Below are 19071 nucleotides of genomic sequence, written 5' to 3'. Positions count from 1 at the left end.
TGCACATGGCCATGGAGGGAGAAGCTGTCCATCCTTTACTTGAAGTACAACAGGTGACAGAAGCTTGTAAGAGCCTGTTTCCCATTTAACTCCCACATTTTACAGGTTCAGTATGATGCTTATGGCTTCCTTGAGAAGAACAGAGACACCCTTCCTGCTGACATAATGGTGGTATTGAGGACTTCAGAGAACAGGCTTCTTCAGCAGCTTTTTTCAAGTCCTTTGACCAAAACAGGTACAGCTCATCGGAAGTCTGTTAAAAATTAAGGGCTTCCCACTGGCTAAATGCTCAGCGTTCAGAAACCAGATTTTAGAAGACTCTTTTTGAAATTGCTTATTATTAATTTCTTTCATCCATATTTTGTAAGGAGAGGAATATGAGAAGAAACATTAATACGTGCTCTTTGCGTCCCTCTTGCGGCTTATTGAACGTGTGTTTTATGATCATTTTTAAACCACAGGTGTGGAGTTTACTATTAGAAATGTATTTACTGAAGTAAGGCTTGTAGTAGCAAAGTAAATGCAGCTTTTACTATGAAAGCAACAACCACCACAAAAAACAAAAAACAAAACAACAAACCACCTGCCAGAGAAATTGGAGGAGCAACCTATCTCTGTGGTTTGTATAACCTATGCACCCGCCTCCCACCAAAGAAGGCCAGACCTTATCTCATCCTTCCCCTCCCCACCTCCAATGTGCAACATGGGATTTAATATTGAGAGTTATTATCAGGGTTCAGAAATTGTTTTTTTTCAAATACAACTGAATGCCCACTCCTAGCAGCCCTCACCACTGATCATTATGGATCTTCAGGAAGCTGTTAATTCACCAGTTCCTGCAGGACTGCAACTTTTCTACCTTTGCTTTACTAATGTATTTACTAATATAATAGGTAAGTAGGCTAGGTATATTGTTATTTTATTAACTAATAACAAAAGAGGCCCCACAGTTGAAAATAATATTATTCCTAGTCATAGTCAATTTTATGTTGGATGGTGAAAGTATCTGGAGCTTCTCTCTCAATAATTTCATCTATTGTAGCCATATATGGAGAAAATTTCCCTAAAATATTCTGGTCTTAGCCATACGGGTGGTTCAGTATCTTAATTTAGCAGAGAGGAAAATGAGGGATAAGGGAGCAATATTTTATGTCCCTGCAGATTAGCACCCGAGAAAAATTATGCTTCCTTAATTTTAGATCTGCTGAAGTGTGCAGATAGAAAGACCAGGTATGAGAGGGTAGAGACCAGTAGTTATGAAGTGATAAAGTACCAAAACAACATTTATTGTATTTCTGTGCAAATTTTGTCAAAGGCAGTAAGAACTCCTCCACTTTTACAGAAAAAAAGAAGCTTCAGGAACAAACTTTAACTGCTTCCAGAAGTTTGCAGATGGCCTTCAAGACATCTTCACAGGAATAATATAACAGTAGTTTACCAGTCATAGATGCAAAATTATTACGCTGTTAATGTGTCAAATGGCAGATCTTCTAATGTAAGAGTTTTTATTTTGCTTTCAGTAATGAATCTGCTTCATCTTATTTTGTTCTCGATAATCTGATAGTGAAATTAATTTCAGAAGACACAGAACATGTCATTAATATATTATTTGTGGGGGGATATTTCAGGGGAAGGGACAGTAGAGGAGAAGATCTTTGGAGCAAGAAAATACCTTCCTCTGCTCTGTGCAGTTTGGGATATTCCTAAGTGTTGCATTAATACTCCTGTGACAAAATTAGAAAAGAATTAATCACTAAAGCTATTTCACAAAGACAGCAAAATTAATTTTTAATTAAGATAGTTGCGTTCATTGACAGTGCTGGTCAGTGCACTGGATAATTTTCAGAGCTTAGCTTAGAGAAGGGGTGGCCAGGAGGCAATTTCTACCTGTGAAATTGCTGAGATTTCTTAGTGATGGATACTAAACTACTGTATTGTTTCGAACTGGCTAACGTTCAGTAAGAGGCAGTTCACATGTATAGTTGTGATTGTTGATGAATTGTCAACAATTGACAACAATTGATGTCATATGGACTATATTCAAATAATAATTCATGCCATCATAAAACTTGGTTTAGAGAACCTCTGTCCTAACAACCAGGAAACACACTGAGAACTGGTCTCTAATATTTATTGCTAGTACTTAACAGGAATCCTAACAAACTGAAGAAGCGTGGGAAAAACCCAGACATATAACCCCCAAGGGTTAAGGCGGTCCCAATCTGTGTCTCTTTGAATGGCTGAACAATTCATCAGTGCTACGCATGCGCTTGACAGTCTGGATGGGAGCCCCCTGCTCGCCATCCTTACTCATGACAACCTCTATATGTTTCTAAGAGGGTGTTATTGCCCTTGCACTTCCTTTCTTTCTACTGCATCCCAAACCAGACAATTCACAATGTCTCTGTCCTAACAGTCAGAAATCACACTGAGACGAGGAGTAGGTCTCTAGTGTTTATTACTGCTACGTAAAACAGAATCCTAACAAACTGAAGAAGTGTGGGAAAACCCCAGACATATAAACCCCAAAAGTTAAGGTGGGTTTGATCTGTGTCTCTTTGAATGGCTGCTTAATTCCTCAGTACTACGCATGCATTTTCCACCCTGGATAGAAGCCCCCTCCTGCTCGCCATCAGTACGCATGACGGTCTCCATCTTGTTAAGATTCATCTTTACTTTACGGTCGTCATCCAGCTTTTTACAATATCCAGACACTGGCCCACAGGCCAAGTGGAAACCTTCTAGTGTGGACTGTGTAAAGGGTAGGGGAACCATGAAAGAAGACTGCCCCCTATTCCAGCTCCAGATTGTCAACTCAGCAGGGTACTATGGTGGATGGTCTCAAAAGATATCCAGAAGGATCAATACGGTTGTACTCTCCATCTTTCCTCTAGAGTAGGTCACCCATCAGGGTGTTCAAGGGAGTTCCAGTGCTGAATCTTGGCCTGAAACTATCTGGAATGGGTTAGATAGGGGCTGAAACAGGTTGGGGTCAGTCGTGATTGCAGTTTATATATGCTTCAAAAGAATTGCTGTTTTCTAAAGCCTGTGATTAACTCAAAGGACTTGAAGTACTTGCAGCGTGAAGCGAAAAATTCACACTGTTCCTGTGCACAAAGCAGACTTATCATAGAAAAGCTGCAGAAAAAAAATAGAATCTCAAAGTACGAACAAGTTCCAGCTTTCCCAGTTATATCATTGCATGTAGTTTAGAAATCTGAATTTATACATAGTATGACTGAACTAGCTAAGTTTCAGAGCTCTGAAGTACAGGTACTGAAGCATCTGAGTCTTGTTTTTTGTTTGTTTTCTTTGGTGAAAGGTTGGATATAGACTAAAAGGTGTTACAGTAGTCTGTGGCCATCCCTTTCTGTTGTAAATATCCATCCTCTTTACTGTAGACAGTTGATTTTGATCTTCTTAATTTGAATGTGACCCTCCTATCTTTAAAGTGCTGAAAGCGTAACATATATGGGGGGATAGTATATTTCTTTCATAAATAATATGGCTTCTCAGTTTGAAAATATTTAGGCAGTATTAACATTTATGTTGAACAATTCCTCAAATAGTAACATGAAGGCAGGAAATCTTACAGGTGAACTTTTGAAGTTTAATTTGTCCCCTTCTCTAGATTACCAAAAGAATCTCTGGCCTAGATTTCTGATTGCCTCAACTGGATAGGTTTATTTTATTTTATTTTATTTTATTTTATTTATTTATTTTTGTATTTATTTATTTATTTAATAAATTTATCCACCACCCAATCTCGTTCAGTGATGACTCTGGGCAGCTTTCAGTAAAATATGTTAAAAGTATGATGGTGCAAACCACTCTTCCTCGACTGCTGAGCCCTAGTCACTCTCAGTGATGAGACCAGGGACTGGTGCTGTCCTTATATAATTAGCTATCCTTATATATTCGATATGTGACTAATCAAGGAAAACATTTGGTGAACTTTCCCATCTTTATTTCCCCTCTCACTGGGTATCACTTGACGGTGCAGTGACCATCTACCAGTCGCTGTCCCTAACGAGGGGTGGAGCTGTCGCTGAGGGAGAAGTGGAGTTTGGAGATGGCTAGACCCATGGATTGAGCCATCTGCCAAAGGATGGTATCAAGAATGCTGTTCTGCAGACCGGACTTCCTGAAAAAACTGGAGGCTTCCTTGTATTGCCATGAAGCCCTGCCACTGTCTTACAGATCAGCCAGGGGAGCTGATTTATGGGGTGGATGGAGATTTCCTGGCTAAGACAACCCAATGATCCACAGGTGGGTTGGGGCTCTCCAGTAAACTGAGAAAGGCTTCCCTACTCCCCTGGGTAGCCTTTCTGCCCAGTCTTCCATAAGGCAGCGGAGGCTGCCCAGTGCAAGAAGCATGAAAAACAGTGCCAGGAGCTGGCAGGGCACTGTGGGAATACAGGAGAGGTTCCTGTTCGTCACACACAGCCCTAGCTGTCCAGGGATGCCTGTCAGAACTCTGTAATGACAAACAGGGCTGGAAAGAAGGTCTCTGTGATCTCTGATTAAGATTAATTAAGAAAAAAATATTAAGTTGACACCGTAAGAATTCCAACCAGTAATTCTGCTTTCAAATCACTGACTGACTGACCGACTCTCTCCCTCTCCCTCCCTCCCTCCCTCTCTCTCTCACACATACACATTTCAAAGCAGTTAATTTCTACCTGTTTTTCCCACACTTTCTGTTGAGGGGAGTGAAGTTTGCTGCTTCTGAGAATGTGAGCTGGCCTGCACCTGGATGGTGTTTACACAATGGTTACCAGTTTCCTTATCAGTGTGGGAATCTACTCTCACATTGCCCACAGGCCCCTGAAATTTCTCTGGAATACAATGTTCTCACTGGAAGACAAGAAGTAGACAAGATACTTCATTGCACTTAAAGGTAGCCTGAGTTATAATAAAGAGCAGCTTGAACGAAAGCCAAGAATTTGGTTCTGTAGATATGTACTGTATGTTCCAAGGCTTAAATTCTGAGCTTCTGATGCTTTTCTGTAATGGACTGCTTGCTTTGACATGCCTCCCCCTGCCATAGCATCTCATACTTGCTTTTCAAGCTACCTGAAGGAGATACGGCTCTTTGGCCACTAGGAGTCTGATCCCACAGATCACCCCTGTGTAATCAGAGACCTGATGGTCAAGGGTCAATTCCCGTCCCTTGTTTCTCTTGGTACTCCCAGCCTGGGGATCAGCTGTCAGGATTGGGTGGGATAGCAGGAGAAGCATGGAGAAATGGGTCTTTATTTGCTAGTTTCCAATCCCACATAGCTGATTTGTGTGATCAGAGGAGAGCAGGTACAGAGGAGATAATGCACTTTGAAAGAGCCAGGCTTTCATACTGCCAAAAGTGGAATAGCCCTGGAAAACAATGCCCAAGGAGTAGAGGTGACACACCTACAGAAACTCAAAGAAGCTAATGGGATCTGGGTAGAGTCCAGCCTGTGACCACATCATCACCAGCATTGTCCATAAAATGGCACAGATCATGTCCAATGGAAGACGTGAGAAGATGGAGAACATTACATGCAAACTGGAATAGCTAAAGACAAATTGAAGCTCCCTCTGTGGTGGGCTGGGATGGGACAAAGGCAGTGGCATGCAGACATGTCCTTCACAAACGGTTATCAGGGCATCTTCATGCTGCAGTTAGGGAGAGGTGAGGATGAGCCCTAAGTATGTGCTTGCCATGGGGGTGTGTGTGTGGCTGGGAGGGTGGGGTGAAACAGAGAGAGAGAAATAGGTGTCTTCCTCTATGATACACTTAGCTAGAAATGTATAAATGTACCCAAACATTTCTATAAAAGCCATAGCCTGAATGGTGTAGATTGTGCCAATGATTGGTTCAAACAAGGCCTGATTCATTCACAGAATTTTATGAAGGATCTAGGAAATTATCTTCCATTTAAGGAGTTATTTTCCATATGTAATCCACCTATCTTCTATAATTCCTTCTGTTATGGAATAACAACTCACACAGTTACATTCTGAAACAGGAACAGCTGCATTATGTTTTCAGTGCAAGATATGCTGCTTATAACTGCTTAGATATAGGAACTCAATTGCCCATTTCACACAAATGGGGTTGTTCTGTCCCCATAATGAATCATCAAAGATAGTGGGGAGACCTTGGCTGAGATAATGCATGCTATCTCAGGACTGTGGTGTTTTCAGATAGTACCTTTGGTTAGAGGACTAAGGAAGTCTATTATGAATTCCAGAATTTGACAGAATCTTCATGAAGATTCTATGAATTCTATGGCAGGTTTTGACTAGAAAGAACATCTCAGAACCTAACAGAGCAGAATTCACAAACACAAAGCTGTTTGTATTTTTAGCCTACCAGGATTAAGAATATCTATTTCAGGTACAAGTTTTGAAGTTTTATTATTTAGAAACTTTAAAGGAATGTTCTAAAATTAAGGGAGGCCTGAAAATATTTCTTAATACATTTATTAAGTCAGCAGTTAATTTATGAACTGGGAAGGTTGGCTTAATTTAAGCTTATCCCAATAAACCAGGATTAAATCATATTTTATAATTCTGGCATTAACAAATCATAGTATAATCAAAGCAACATCTCCTGAACATTATTGTAATGCAATCGGAATTCATTTTGAATTCAGATCTCTTTCCCCTGGCTATATGAAAGGTAGTTGGGGGAATAGGCAAGCCCAGCGTTTGCTGCCAATGGACATAACTGCCTTTGAGTGGTTCAAACAAGGCCTGCTTCAGTCACAGAATTTTATGAAGGATCTAGGAAATTATCTTCCATTTAAGGAGTTATTCTCCATTTGTAATCCACCTATCTTCTATAATTCCCACCTATCTTCTATATTGTATCTGAACCAGGGCACTCTTATTTACCATTCTTCTTGGTGGATGCCTAAAGCTTTACATTGTGTCTTATGATTGGACTGGTTCTCTTTAATCAAAGATTAGCTTGTAGATGTGGTTGTTGATGATGATGTTACAAATGATTCAACGATTTCCCTTTTCTTTTTGGCCAAATGCTATTGCTGTTGGAACATAAAGTTACTGCACACATGTATTAGCCAGGAGGTACACAGAGATTTTGAAAAGGTCCTGCTTGAGAAGTGAGGTGTTGAGAATGAAACTGTAATTCCTAGGGTATGAGGGAAAACAAAAACAAAGGAAGTATATATGAAGATGTTTTGAGTTATGGTATTTACTTAGATTTTTTTTCTTCTTTCATAACACCTGCCTTTAATTTCTTTTGCTTACAATTTCTTGATCTTTTTCTGCAATGTTCTGTTGTTTACCCCCAAAGCAAATAACACAATAGAAATATATGTAATCCCCTCTTTTCCTATTCATCTACAGATTTCCATATTGGGAGTGCCTCCAAATGAAAAAAATATAAAATGATTATTTTTCACTCACGTTATTTGATAGGCATCTATGATTTTATGGAAGATTTTTCTCCCTTCCCTTTGTTTAAAGTCTGATAAAATCTGTGCAGATGTGACAAACTTAGCTAATTTCTTAGGGCTTTCTTTGAGTCCCTGGGCTGTAATTAGTGAAACGCCATGTATTTTCTATTCAGAAAGTCTTGGGTACTCATTCCCTGGCATCTCCAAGTGAGACTAGAAAAGATTTCATTCTGAAACGTTGGAAAATTGTCTGTTGTTGTAGAATAAGCCATACTAAGCTAGCTGGATCAGTAGCAAGATTTGATATAAGGCAAATGGGCATAAAGAAAATCCTTTTTGTAGTTGTGTCTAGAATCTGTAATAGCCTGGCAAGAGATATGTCTGGTTACATCAGTTGACTGTTTCAATTAGCTGCCTTTTCTTGAGAGCGCCAATGCTGTTGGTGGTTTTGCCTCTTTACCTTATTGCAAACTGTTTTAGATCTTTTTCACTGTTTTATTGTTAACAACAGTTGCTTTAATACAATAGATTTACAAGTTGGGGTTGTTATTCAACTCACTGCCTAATATTGGATCTGCAATGAGGAGGCAACTTCTTGGATTGTGTGTGTCTTTTAAATACAGGAACCTGGGAAAGGAGGGCATAAATAAATATATACTGTAGATTCATACAACAGACTGCACCGAATTCTGGTGGCTTGCAGAGTAAGCAGCTTTGAAATTAGATTTTTTATATAAAAACTGAACAGTTCTGCACAACAGAAAAACATACATTATTACATCACAAGTACAGGGCTTTTGGTGGAACGAGAGAAGGTTTGCAATTGTTGTTCCACAAGGTGGTGCTGTCACAGAGCAAAGAAAATATGACTTTGAAAGTGACAGGGGTGGTATTACTAAACACACTTTCTAAATATCACTCAAATTGTATTTGTAAAACACCTTTCCACTCAGTTTGGGAGAAAAAAGTGTATTTGCTTATTAGAATACATTCTGCAGAGCAGTTACACAGAAATCAGACCAAATGAGTTGCATGCGGCTTATTCCCAAATAAGTCTGTATGAAGCATAGAAGCCACATAGAGCAGAACTGAAACAGTAATGAACAATATTAAAATATAAAAATCTGTATCATATCTGTAATATAAAAATGCTGTATTGGAATGGTTTTAAATCTTAACTTGGTTTTATTGTAAACCGCCCAGAGTCCCCCATGAGGCAGAGATGGGCAGTGAATAAATTTATAAATATAAATAAATAAATAAATAAATAAATAAAAATGTTTTCTTTGTGGAAGATCCTACTAATCTCTGCAACAACTATAACTTTTATCAGTTCTAGAACATTTCTGAGATAATCTTTTCTTTTTACTTTTTAAAAATATTTCACAGTCAGGAGGCAACTGGCTGGACTGAGTTATTGATGATCATTTCATTATTTCAGAGAGTCCTTGTTTTTCTTTGAGCTTAGGTCTGAGCTTGGTTCTTGGTTCAGCCAAGCTCAAAGAGCACCAAGGACTCCACAATTCAACCCGGAGCTACATATATTCTCGTCTATTAGAATCATTATTTTATCTTTGGTTTTTCTGAAAAAAAAATGATTATTCCCTGGCAAGACTTATGGTTATATGCAATATATAAGGGGAAATATGAAGCAGCACAGTCCAGAATATTTTCAGAATAGAAGTAATAATGCCATCTACAGATAGCCGACTAACAACTCTTTACCATGCTAAGTAAGATGCTGATAAGGTCTTCTGATTTTATGGTTGTTTTTAACAGATTATCATGGAGGAAGTTAGAGAAGAATGTGTAATTGTCTGCCTCATCCTAGTCCCTACCATGTTGCATTTGGCTCTGGATGCTGGATCATAACAGAGCAAAACCATGATACTCATAGTAGGGCGAGGATTTCTATGACCTAAAAATGTTAGAAATATGCAAGCATTTATGACCTTAAAACCATTTAAATTTGACCAATTAAAGCAAAAATATGACTTTTAAAGCAAAAATATGACTTTACAATTTTTTTGAAATTAGCATTTTAAAAATCTGTGCTTACACACACACACACACACACACACAAATTAAAAGGTTTATTCTTCTTCACTTCCAGTGCAGAAGTGCTAGTACTGAAGGAATCAGATGAACATTTTGAGAGTAAAATGGTCATCCCTGGATTAGTTTTCATTAACAGCAGAACTGCATTGGATGACCATGTGCATCTTGAGGTTATCAAACTCAAAACTCCTTCTGTGGTCCACCAGTATGTTCTTGTAACTGGAGTAACTCTGTTCAATGTCACAAGAGGTTATAGGAACAAATTTGAAAAAAGCAAACTCATCTGGAGAAAATTCTGGCTCTAAGTCTTCAAATTTTGCTTCGAGTCATTTAGAAGGTTACTTATTTTGCAAAATGTTGAATAACCCAGATTAGATTGCAGAACTCTTTGCAGTTTATCACTAATTTTTTCAGCCACTTTCCCCTTTGCTTGCTTTAAATCACTCTCAGTTTGTTTTACAATATTCAGTGCATCACTAAGTTTCATTCCTACAGTTTCAAGGCAGGTGATTGCTCTTGATAATCCACTGAAGTGAGATCCTATATATCCTAAGTTTCCAGCCAAGGTTTCAGAAAAGTAATCTTGCACAATCTTGATGGAGGAAGATTCACAACAGTCAAATTCTTTAACTATCCACTGCAAGGAAGCATAATTTGTGAAATAATACATAGCCGCATCCAGCCAAGTCCCCCAATGTGTCACAACAGGTTGGAGAGGGAAAGCCAAAGTAGGAGCAATTTCTTTGAACTTTTGTACTTGAAGTGGAGCTTTAATGAACATTTTTTTCCCATTTGAAACTATCTTATCTACATCAGGATAGTTGCCTCGAACCTCTTCGGCCACTCTGTGTAAACCATGTGCAAGGCATGTGATATGGATCATTTTGGGATAAAGAAGTTTAAGTCCCTTGGTTGCTTTAGTCAGGTATGGAGCAGCATCTGTTACAAAGAGAAGGATATTTCCCCTTTTTATACCATCCGGCCAGAGTAGTTTCATAGAATTGTCAAAGAGCATAGCAATAATGGAATTGTTTACTTTTTGTAGAGTTTCACATGTTAGAAGAAATACTTCACCAGGCTTGTCACATTTCAGAGTGCTGATAACAACACTGGCTACATATCTTCTGTTTACACCACTTGTTTCATCTATTGAAACCCATCTCTTATTGCTGTCAACAGCAGATCTTATCTTTCCTAACACATCTTCATAGTAGGCAGAGATGTAATTTTTCCTTACAGTTGATTCATTTGGAATCGGGTGACTGGTGTACTTCTCCAAAAATGCGAGGCTACCACTACCTAATTTCCTTAAGGGAATATTTGAAGTAACCATCATTGTACAGAGATCCTTACAAAATTCTGACTGGGTAGTTGATGAACCTGCAGTTGAAGAAGAAGCTCTCTCAAAAAGGAGACGTTGCCTGTTCTCAGTGAAGGTAAATCTTGCTAAACAACTCTTGTGTTTTGCAGTGTCACAATGTTGTTGAATATTACAACACTTTTGGGGCGATACCTTAAAGTCACACAATTTACAAAATAAAATATCACCATCACTACTGAAAATCTGCTCCCCGAATTCCTGAACAAGATGCCATAATTTTACACTCACTGAACATCTACTTTTAGGCATATTAAAATCAGACTGCAGGTCTCATGTGACTCCACCACCTTGAACACACACAGACCTGAGTTGGGGAGCAAATGAGAAAAAGGGGGAAAAAAAGGCAAATTCTCACTCTTTTTTTCAGGCCTGGTCAGGGGCAAAGCCTTTGTTTCCACCTCTCTCTCTTTCTCTCTCTCTCTCTCTCTCACAAACACACACACACCTCACCGAGTTGGGGAGTGAATAAGGAAAAAAACAACAACAGGCAAATACTCACTTTCTTTGCTGGCTCGAACTTGCTGGCTTATCAGGAATGACCAAAATATGATGTTTGTTACAAAATTAAGCAGAAATATGACATAACACCTTTAAAAAGTCAAAATATGACTTTTCAGGCAAAATAAAAAGCATCTAATTCTCACCAGATTACTCTAAAACATGTTTTAACTTACTTATAAATTCAAATAAAGGTTCCAGAAAAAATATGACATGTCATAGAAATCCTCATCCTAGTCATAACTCTATTTAGTTCAGTATATTTCCACCATGCAAGATAGAGAAAAGTTACTTCTTTCTTACGTTCCCCAACAATTGGGACTTGGAGGTATCCTGCACCTGAGAGTGGAGGGAATTTATAATCATCATGACTAATTGACACTGATAGCTTAATCTTCTTTTAAAGCTATCTGGGTTGGTAGCCATCTAGTAGTGCTGAATTTTGCAGTTTGTCTATGTCTATGTACTATGTGAATATGTAGTACTTTTTATCCTACCTGAACCTCCTATTTCAGGTTCATTGGATGTTGGTCTTAGATTGCAGACTTATGAACCCTGGGAAGTTATCTCAAGAACTATTGGCTTATACAGTTTTCCCTTCTAAAATTGGAAAAAATCCTCTTCCTCCTTCCCTTCTACCCTCTGTGGCTACTTCCTTCAAACATTGGTCAAAGCAAAAATAAGGTATGTTGGAAGTGACCAGGTTTATAGTTTTGTGTCTGCTAGATTCAAAGTCCTTTTGATTTTCTAACATGACCTCAAACTGGAATGCAAGAGTTGATTTACCATGGAGTGTGGATATACTCCCTCCCATTAAATTCTGATAATTTTTTATTCAACTCCTTTTTTCAAATTACAAACTAGCATTGCTTATGTTTCAATACTGAATGGAACAAGTAAACTACTCGCAAATTTTTGGTATTTGGTTCGGTTCTACTCCCCATGCACTTTGTAGGACCCTTTGGCACTTTAGTATTTAATAAAAGCAATTGAAGTATTTTGGCAAAGGAGCTAAATATTTATATTAGTTTTATAAACTAGTTACTCAATTTTGCCCATTGTGCAAGTGGGATTTTAGCTGTTACAAATGGCAGAAGGAAGAGCAGAATATAGGCTCACCTCATATACTGCTCCATCAGAAGAAGAAGATGAATATTTGTCAGATGCAACCTGGCAGTGCTGATCATAATCATACAATTATTATTTTGCTTTTAATTTAATAGCATTTTCTCTAGCAAAGGGCAGTTTCAGGAAACTCACAGTGTTTTTCAGACCACTTGAATTCCAGTATCACTATGACTGATGTATGTACAGAATTTATTCCAAGGCTTGATATATATATATATATATATATATATATATATATATATATATATATATAATATTTATTCTGTTATATGTAATATGCTTCCACTTAAGTTTATTCCCTTCCTCCCCCATTTTTTTTATTTCCATGCAGAGGAAAGGAAAAGACTCTAAAGCTATTTGCAGTTTATGAATTCACCTCCTAATAAAATGGAGTGGGGTTTTGAGGTTGCATGATTTCCCTACTAAAAGATAGCTGAGGACCCCCCTCCCCCACCTTTGGTATAATGGATCAGTAACAAAAGCTATTACAGTGATAATGTTTCCATTTATAGATAAATCAAAATGTATATTTTCCAAGAATTGAGCAAAGTTAATTGAAAGCCTGTTGTGCTTCCCTTAGAATTTAAAAGGGCTTTTCTTGTTTCTACAAATATGGCCCATATGATAAAAGCTTGTGAAAATTAATTGTATTTTGCCACATTGCCAATAGTGTTATGCATAAAAAGAAGACTTAAATCACAAATGGGCAAAGGAACAATTGTGAAATATACTGGCTTGCAGATGTGGGACATAAATGAATTAGATCAAATTCAGTAGAGCTGCATTTAGCCAAATCAAGGTTATGTGAGGGTTTTATCATATTTCTCAAGTGACTTCATGAGGCCTTTTCTCAAATTCAGGGTTGGTTTGTACAATCATGGTGGAGCAGTTTTTCCATGCATAGCCCTATCTAAATGTTTTATAGTGCAACTGTTTTCAACCTTAACCCAAAGTTATGGGAATAACACTCTAAAACATCTGGATGGATCCAAGTGAAGGAAGATTGATGTCAGGATGTTATTGGTTAGTAAGGCTGCGCAGTGTTTTAGATTTGATTCTGAAAAGGTGCCTGGAGCGCACAAGGTATGAATAATACCTCTCCATTTCCCTTTAAAGCAGCCAGGCCTTTCAATCTCATGGCTGCTTTGAAGAGTTGCAGAAAAGTGTTATATTTGTGCTCACTCCAAAGAACCTCTTCTGAATTATTTCAAAACACCTCACAGTTGCATTAATCAGTCATCTAAAACCCAATGAAAAGTCTCTCATCAGTACAGTAAATGCCACAGTACCCAAAGAATTTTATTTTCCATCTTAATTGCTTAGATGAGAGTTTAAGTTTACCAGGCTACAACTTGAATGGTGAATTCTGGATGAAACCTGAATGGGGGTTGAAATACATATGGATGTTCCCATCCATTATTTCTTCTGTCCCCTACTTTCAGCAGCTTGTGCTTGTGTCAATCTATAGAGGGCAAATGTTGGGTGTTTACAGAGACATTAATGATACCTCATCCCAGACTGACAGATGATCTATCCGAGTTATCTTGTAGATATTAAACAGTAGTGAGAGTCCTGAACTCTGTAGCACCCCACAAGGGAGTGATCACTGGTCCAACTTCTCATCTACTGAGAGGCCCCAAAAGACCAGGAAGGTAGGCTCCTCCATCCAAGTCCCAATAAATATCACCCAAGGTGATCAGTGCCATTTTCTTTCCATCCTGGACCTGAATCCTGATTGAAAAGATTCCAGATAGTTCATTTTTTCTAGGGCATTCTGTAACTGAAGTCCCAGACTTCTCAACAACTTTGAGCTACTTATCCCTTTCCCACCCAGTGAAGGAGCCAGGAGAAGCATGGGACCACTCCACGAATTGCAGAGAACATGCTAGAAAGCACCTTATTCAGTTTGTCTGAGGCCACAGGCCAAAAAAATCCCAGATCACATTTTAAGTCATTGCCCCAGTCAACACTTAGATCCCACCCATGTGGAATCAAGACTCAAGAGTGACTTCATCAGCAGAATGCTATGTAAATGCCTCACATCTCTCTGGTGGCTGTTCTTCCTGTCCATCCACTCCTAAAAGGGAGTGGGCTGCCTTAAAAGAGCTGCTAAGTGACAATCTGCCAGTGCAATAAAGACAGAGAAATATTGACAGGGCTCTTATTGCCACAGTGCGAGCATGAACACTGACTGTTATTCTTTCTTGGTCAGATTTACTTTTTGTCTTTCTCCACTGAAACTCTAAGTGTCGCTTCTGTTTCATCTCCTAGAGCTCCCTGGTTCACCAAGGAGATTCTAGATTGGAAGAATGAGAGGCTGCTTGGGAGCAACTGCATCAAGTGCTCTGGTTGCTTCCTGATTCCAGGATCCAACCAAGGGTTGGACAGAACTGTCTTGGAGGTTGCTGGGACAATCTTCAAGCACCCATTGGAATCCATCCAGATCCATAAGGCATATGGGGTGGACTATCTTAATTAGCTTCCCACTCTCCAGTGGTCCCAGAGGTCAACAATTCGCATTCACACCATAAAATGATCTGAAAATGGCAAAGAATTATGAGTAATGACCTCCATATTCAGATTATACATCAGCTACTCTGAGGCAAAAACAAGCTCCTGGGTGTGCCCATCTATATGAATTAATCACCTGGAGGCTTTCCTAGAATCCAGCCCTGGATCATGGAGACTGAAACTCCGCAACTCAATAATCAAAATATTCCAACCCCAGCCTGGGAACAAGGACAAGGAGCTTGGGCAGAAATCCTGCCAGGTGGCAGGGCAGGTGGGATACAAGTAGGAGCCCCAGCTGGTTGCTGTAGTCCAATTTCATTCACTGCTATCTCAAAAGAGGACCCATGGTAATTTGCAAGGGTAGTTTTCAACATCACTGCCCTCCCCTCACCTGAGTTTGGTGTTGTGGCTGCTCTAAGACTTGAAACTCAGAAAAGCAAATTTCCAAGAAGACAACAGAGTCCCCTGCTGGGGGAGATGGACGGTGATAAAAATTTAAACAAATAAAATAAAATAAAATAAATAAACAGCTCTGTCCTCACCCAACCACCATTAAATTGTGAATTAATGCAATCTTATTACACCCTGTGAGTGAGCATATTGGGGGGAGGCTTTTTAAAACAATAAAAGAGGGAAAGTAAAACCATTTCCCTTTTCCTCCTACGATGTGCAAATTCCAGAAGGATTTCACAGGGGAGCCTATTTGTTCTCTTCAACTCACTCTGCCAACATTCATATATTAAAGGAGAGCTAATAATTTGACACAGCATTAGATAAAAGAAATTGTGGGGGGAGGGGGGACTTCTGGTTTGGTAACTCTTCTGAGAGTGCTTGTTCTGAAAGTTGGGATAAAAATAGCATGAAAAATAAGGAAATGAGAGCAGTGATGTTCCAAACAGAATAAAAGAGGATTTAATTGAGAAATTTCTGCTTTATGTGTTTTCTTCATCTTCAGCAAAGCCCTCTCTCAACTAAATGTATGCCTACTGATAGTAGTTTTTAAATTCTGCCACTTGCAAAAAGCCTTCCCAACATGCAGTGAAATATGCTAAAATATATAATAATCCATTTTATGGTTAAATCATCACTTGGCACTAACCACAGCAGAAATATATCCTGGCAACATTTTTTTTTCCTGTCCTGTGCCCATGACATTGCCTTCATCTCATTCCCAGCCCACAGATGAGTTTAAATTATCGTTAGTTGTATCAGTGTCAAAATAATATCTTCCCCATTATATTGACCCTATTCAAGGGCAGCCTCAAGATGTGTAAAATCTGCTAAGCTCTGTTACCTATTACCATGGAAGGGACTGGCAGGCAGGATATGGATCAGCAAAGCAGACAGCAAATTTCATTCCTGTCACCCAGGATGCTTCATAGCTAGTCCATAACTTAAACTGGAATCTTAATCCAATATAATTTAATACCGGTCTTAATCCAATAATCTACTGCCATATGATATCGTCTTTCTATATGTGTCTTTGCAGAAGCATTCATAGGGGTTCCTCCCAAGTAAGTGGTTACAGAATTGGAGTGTTCCTTCTTACAAGCCTTTTGCTGTATCACCACGGGCCAGAAGCTTGAACAGTCTTTGCAATCTGGATGTTGTCACTCAGTGAATGGGATTGCACAACATGTGAGGCTAAAATATGATGTGAAACTAGCCAGTATGGTGACTTTATGGTTCACCATGTTCTGTGAACCCAGCCAGTATGTTGTGAGCCGCCCAGAGTTGATATTGTGAGATGACAGCTATATAAATCAAATTATCTATCTATCATGCACAACGCAGCTGTGCTCATGCTCAGTCAAGAACAGTAATCTATTTCTTATCTCCCCCACCAATCAACCCATTTTTGTTTGTTTCATCAGCCCAATTTAGGATGGGAAAACTTTTACTCAGTTTTTAAAATTCTTGGGTATGTACTAAACGACGACCAAATCTATGCTGCAGAAATCTGGATGACTACTGGATGGCAGCAGAGAAATCCAGAAAATTTCCACTCTGCTGCCATCCTAGAACTTTAAGAAATTAGTCCAACAAATAAAAGATTTTTGAGTAATCATTACATTATTTCAAACATTTTAAAAAATGTGATCCTGTGTACATTCACTAGGGAAGAGAAAGGAAAGCCCAAATGAAGTCAAAGGAGTACGTTTAAGAAAGAAGTGTAGATTCATTTACTGCATGGCTACAATCGATGTCAATTATATAATGAGGTTCTTTGGCTATACTTATAGTTTGTTCTGTAAAACTTGTCTTGTGAAACCAAACTCTGATTATTGCTTTTAGGGAAGTTGAATGGTACTGTGCTTCCCAAAAGCCAGCATCCGGCTGCATATGTCAGTTTGTTTTGAGAGCGACCGTTTCTTATTGGGAAGTAAGAATTCAGCATTCAGCAACACTTACTTTTGTGTAAATATACTCTAAATGGTGTGATCAGGAGGCATTGCAACTGCTTTGTGAAGAAAATTGGCGGATAATTAATACTGAAGGCTTTTTGTATTTATAGAAGGTTAATGTTTCAGAACATGCTGTTACTGGGCTGTTATGAGGGAATGTTAACAATTATAAATGTCATGGTTAAGATTCGTGTCATTGGATTGTGGGGTTGAAAAGATTTTGAAACAGAAATTTAAAATGTATATTTGAACGAGATCTGGAAGGAAAACCTTGTTACTAGTGGTAGCAAACTCAAGGGGATAATATAATTTAGGGGTTCTAATGATCCTTTTTGTTACCTGGTCAGCAAACCAAATAATAATTATTTCCCCATGAAAATAAAATATCATTTTGGAATTCATTATTGGAAATAACAAATGAATCTATTCTCCATCTACATTGTGTTATGTACAGATCTGCAAGGACCATAAATGCTAGTGGAAATAGGCACAGGAGAGGATATTTGATTTTTTGCTCTACAAACATTACCCACTAGAAACAAAATAATAACAATAAAAAATTAAGCTATAGGTGGGCCAAAGCCTTAAGCTCCATAAACAATTTTATCCATTGGCAAAATGTGGGTATTTGTGTGTGTGGCATGTAATTTTTCTGAATTTATGTAGAACTTTTATTCTTTATTCCATATTTTCCCAATTGGCAATGTTTCCATAGATTATTTCATTATATTACAGAACTCTTTCAGTCATTTGAGCCCCTTGATTTCACAGGCAAGAAAGGGACAACATAACTTAAATATTTAAAACACAAAAGTTCAAAAATTAGTTTTCTTTCCTCAAATCAAATGTTCATATTTATGGAGAACTTTTAATCTGACCTTATCTAGCTAATTTCACTAAGAAAAATAATTCTGTGGAGGAACAAAAGGATTTTCTGCCCATTTTTTTTAAAATTTACCAGATAACTCACATAAAAAAGTGATCATGAATTATAAACAACTACTGTTGTTGTATATTAATTTGTTTATGTTCACTGCTAGCTCCCATTGTATTTTCAAGAGTTTTCTTGAAATTCAAGTCAAAACATATTGTTTTCTATGTAATATTCCATTATGTTAATTAAATCTTGCTTCCCAGAAAATGATTTATGTATGTAGAATTATAGATAGATAGATATACACACACACACTTTTTAAAATACTGCCTCTTTCCAGTTATACAGTATCAGCTATAATTTGGAAATAAAAATAGCTTCATGGAATTGTGTTAATTCCATGAAGCTATTTTTATTTCCAAATTATAGCTGATACTATATCAGCTAAGTTCTGCAAAAGCAGTGAGTAAAAACCAATGAACTTGTTGCAAATAAGGCACTTTTAACATCTGAAAAGAAGTGTTAACACTTTATTTACATTTAAATTAAAATTGAAACTTATTTATGTGTTATGTTTCTGAAAGGTGTGTGGCACATCTGCAGTGGCCTATTGTTTATTCATGCTGTAAATCCTTTGAAATGTGTTAAAATGCTTCCCACTCATTATAAAAATCCTGCCACCCATGGATTAGGACTTTGATGTCACCAATCCTGCTTCAAAGGGTTCTTTCAATGCTATTAATCACAGTTTAGCCTCTGAAGATATGTAGCCAGAGAAAACATTTGGACATCTTGTGCTCCACTCACTAC

The 19071-nt window shown here is 38.1% G+C and overlaps 1 protein-coding gene across 1 annotated transcript in view; it reads left to right on the top strand.

The window, feature by feature from the left end:
- The window catches only part of MYO3B (myosin IIIB), a 241767-nt gene that overhangs the window by 120867 nt on the left and 101829 nt on the right, over positions 1-19071 (top strand). The window contains exon 21 of the mRNA XM_063305914.1: positions 106-235. Coding sequence (XP_063161984.1) covers positions 106-235 — 130 coding nt within the window. The remainder of the gene's footprint in view (positions 1-105; positions 236-19071) is intronic.

The sequence above is a fragment of the Candoia aspera genome, chromosome 1, assembly GCF_035149785.1.
Source record: "Candoia aspera isolate rCanAsp1 chromosome 1, rCanAsp1.hap2, whole genome shotgun sequence".
Taxonomy (NCBI): domain Eukaryota; kingdom Metazoa; phylum Chordata; class Lepidosauria; order Squamata; family Boidae; genus Candoia; species Candoia aspera.
This window is presented reverse-complemented; position numbering and strand designations above follow the sequence as displayed.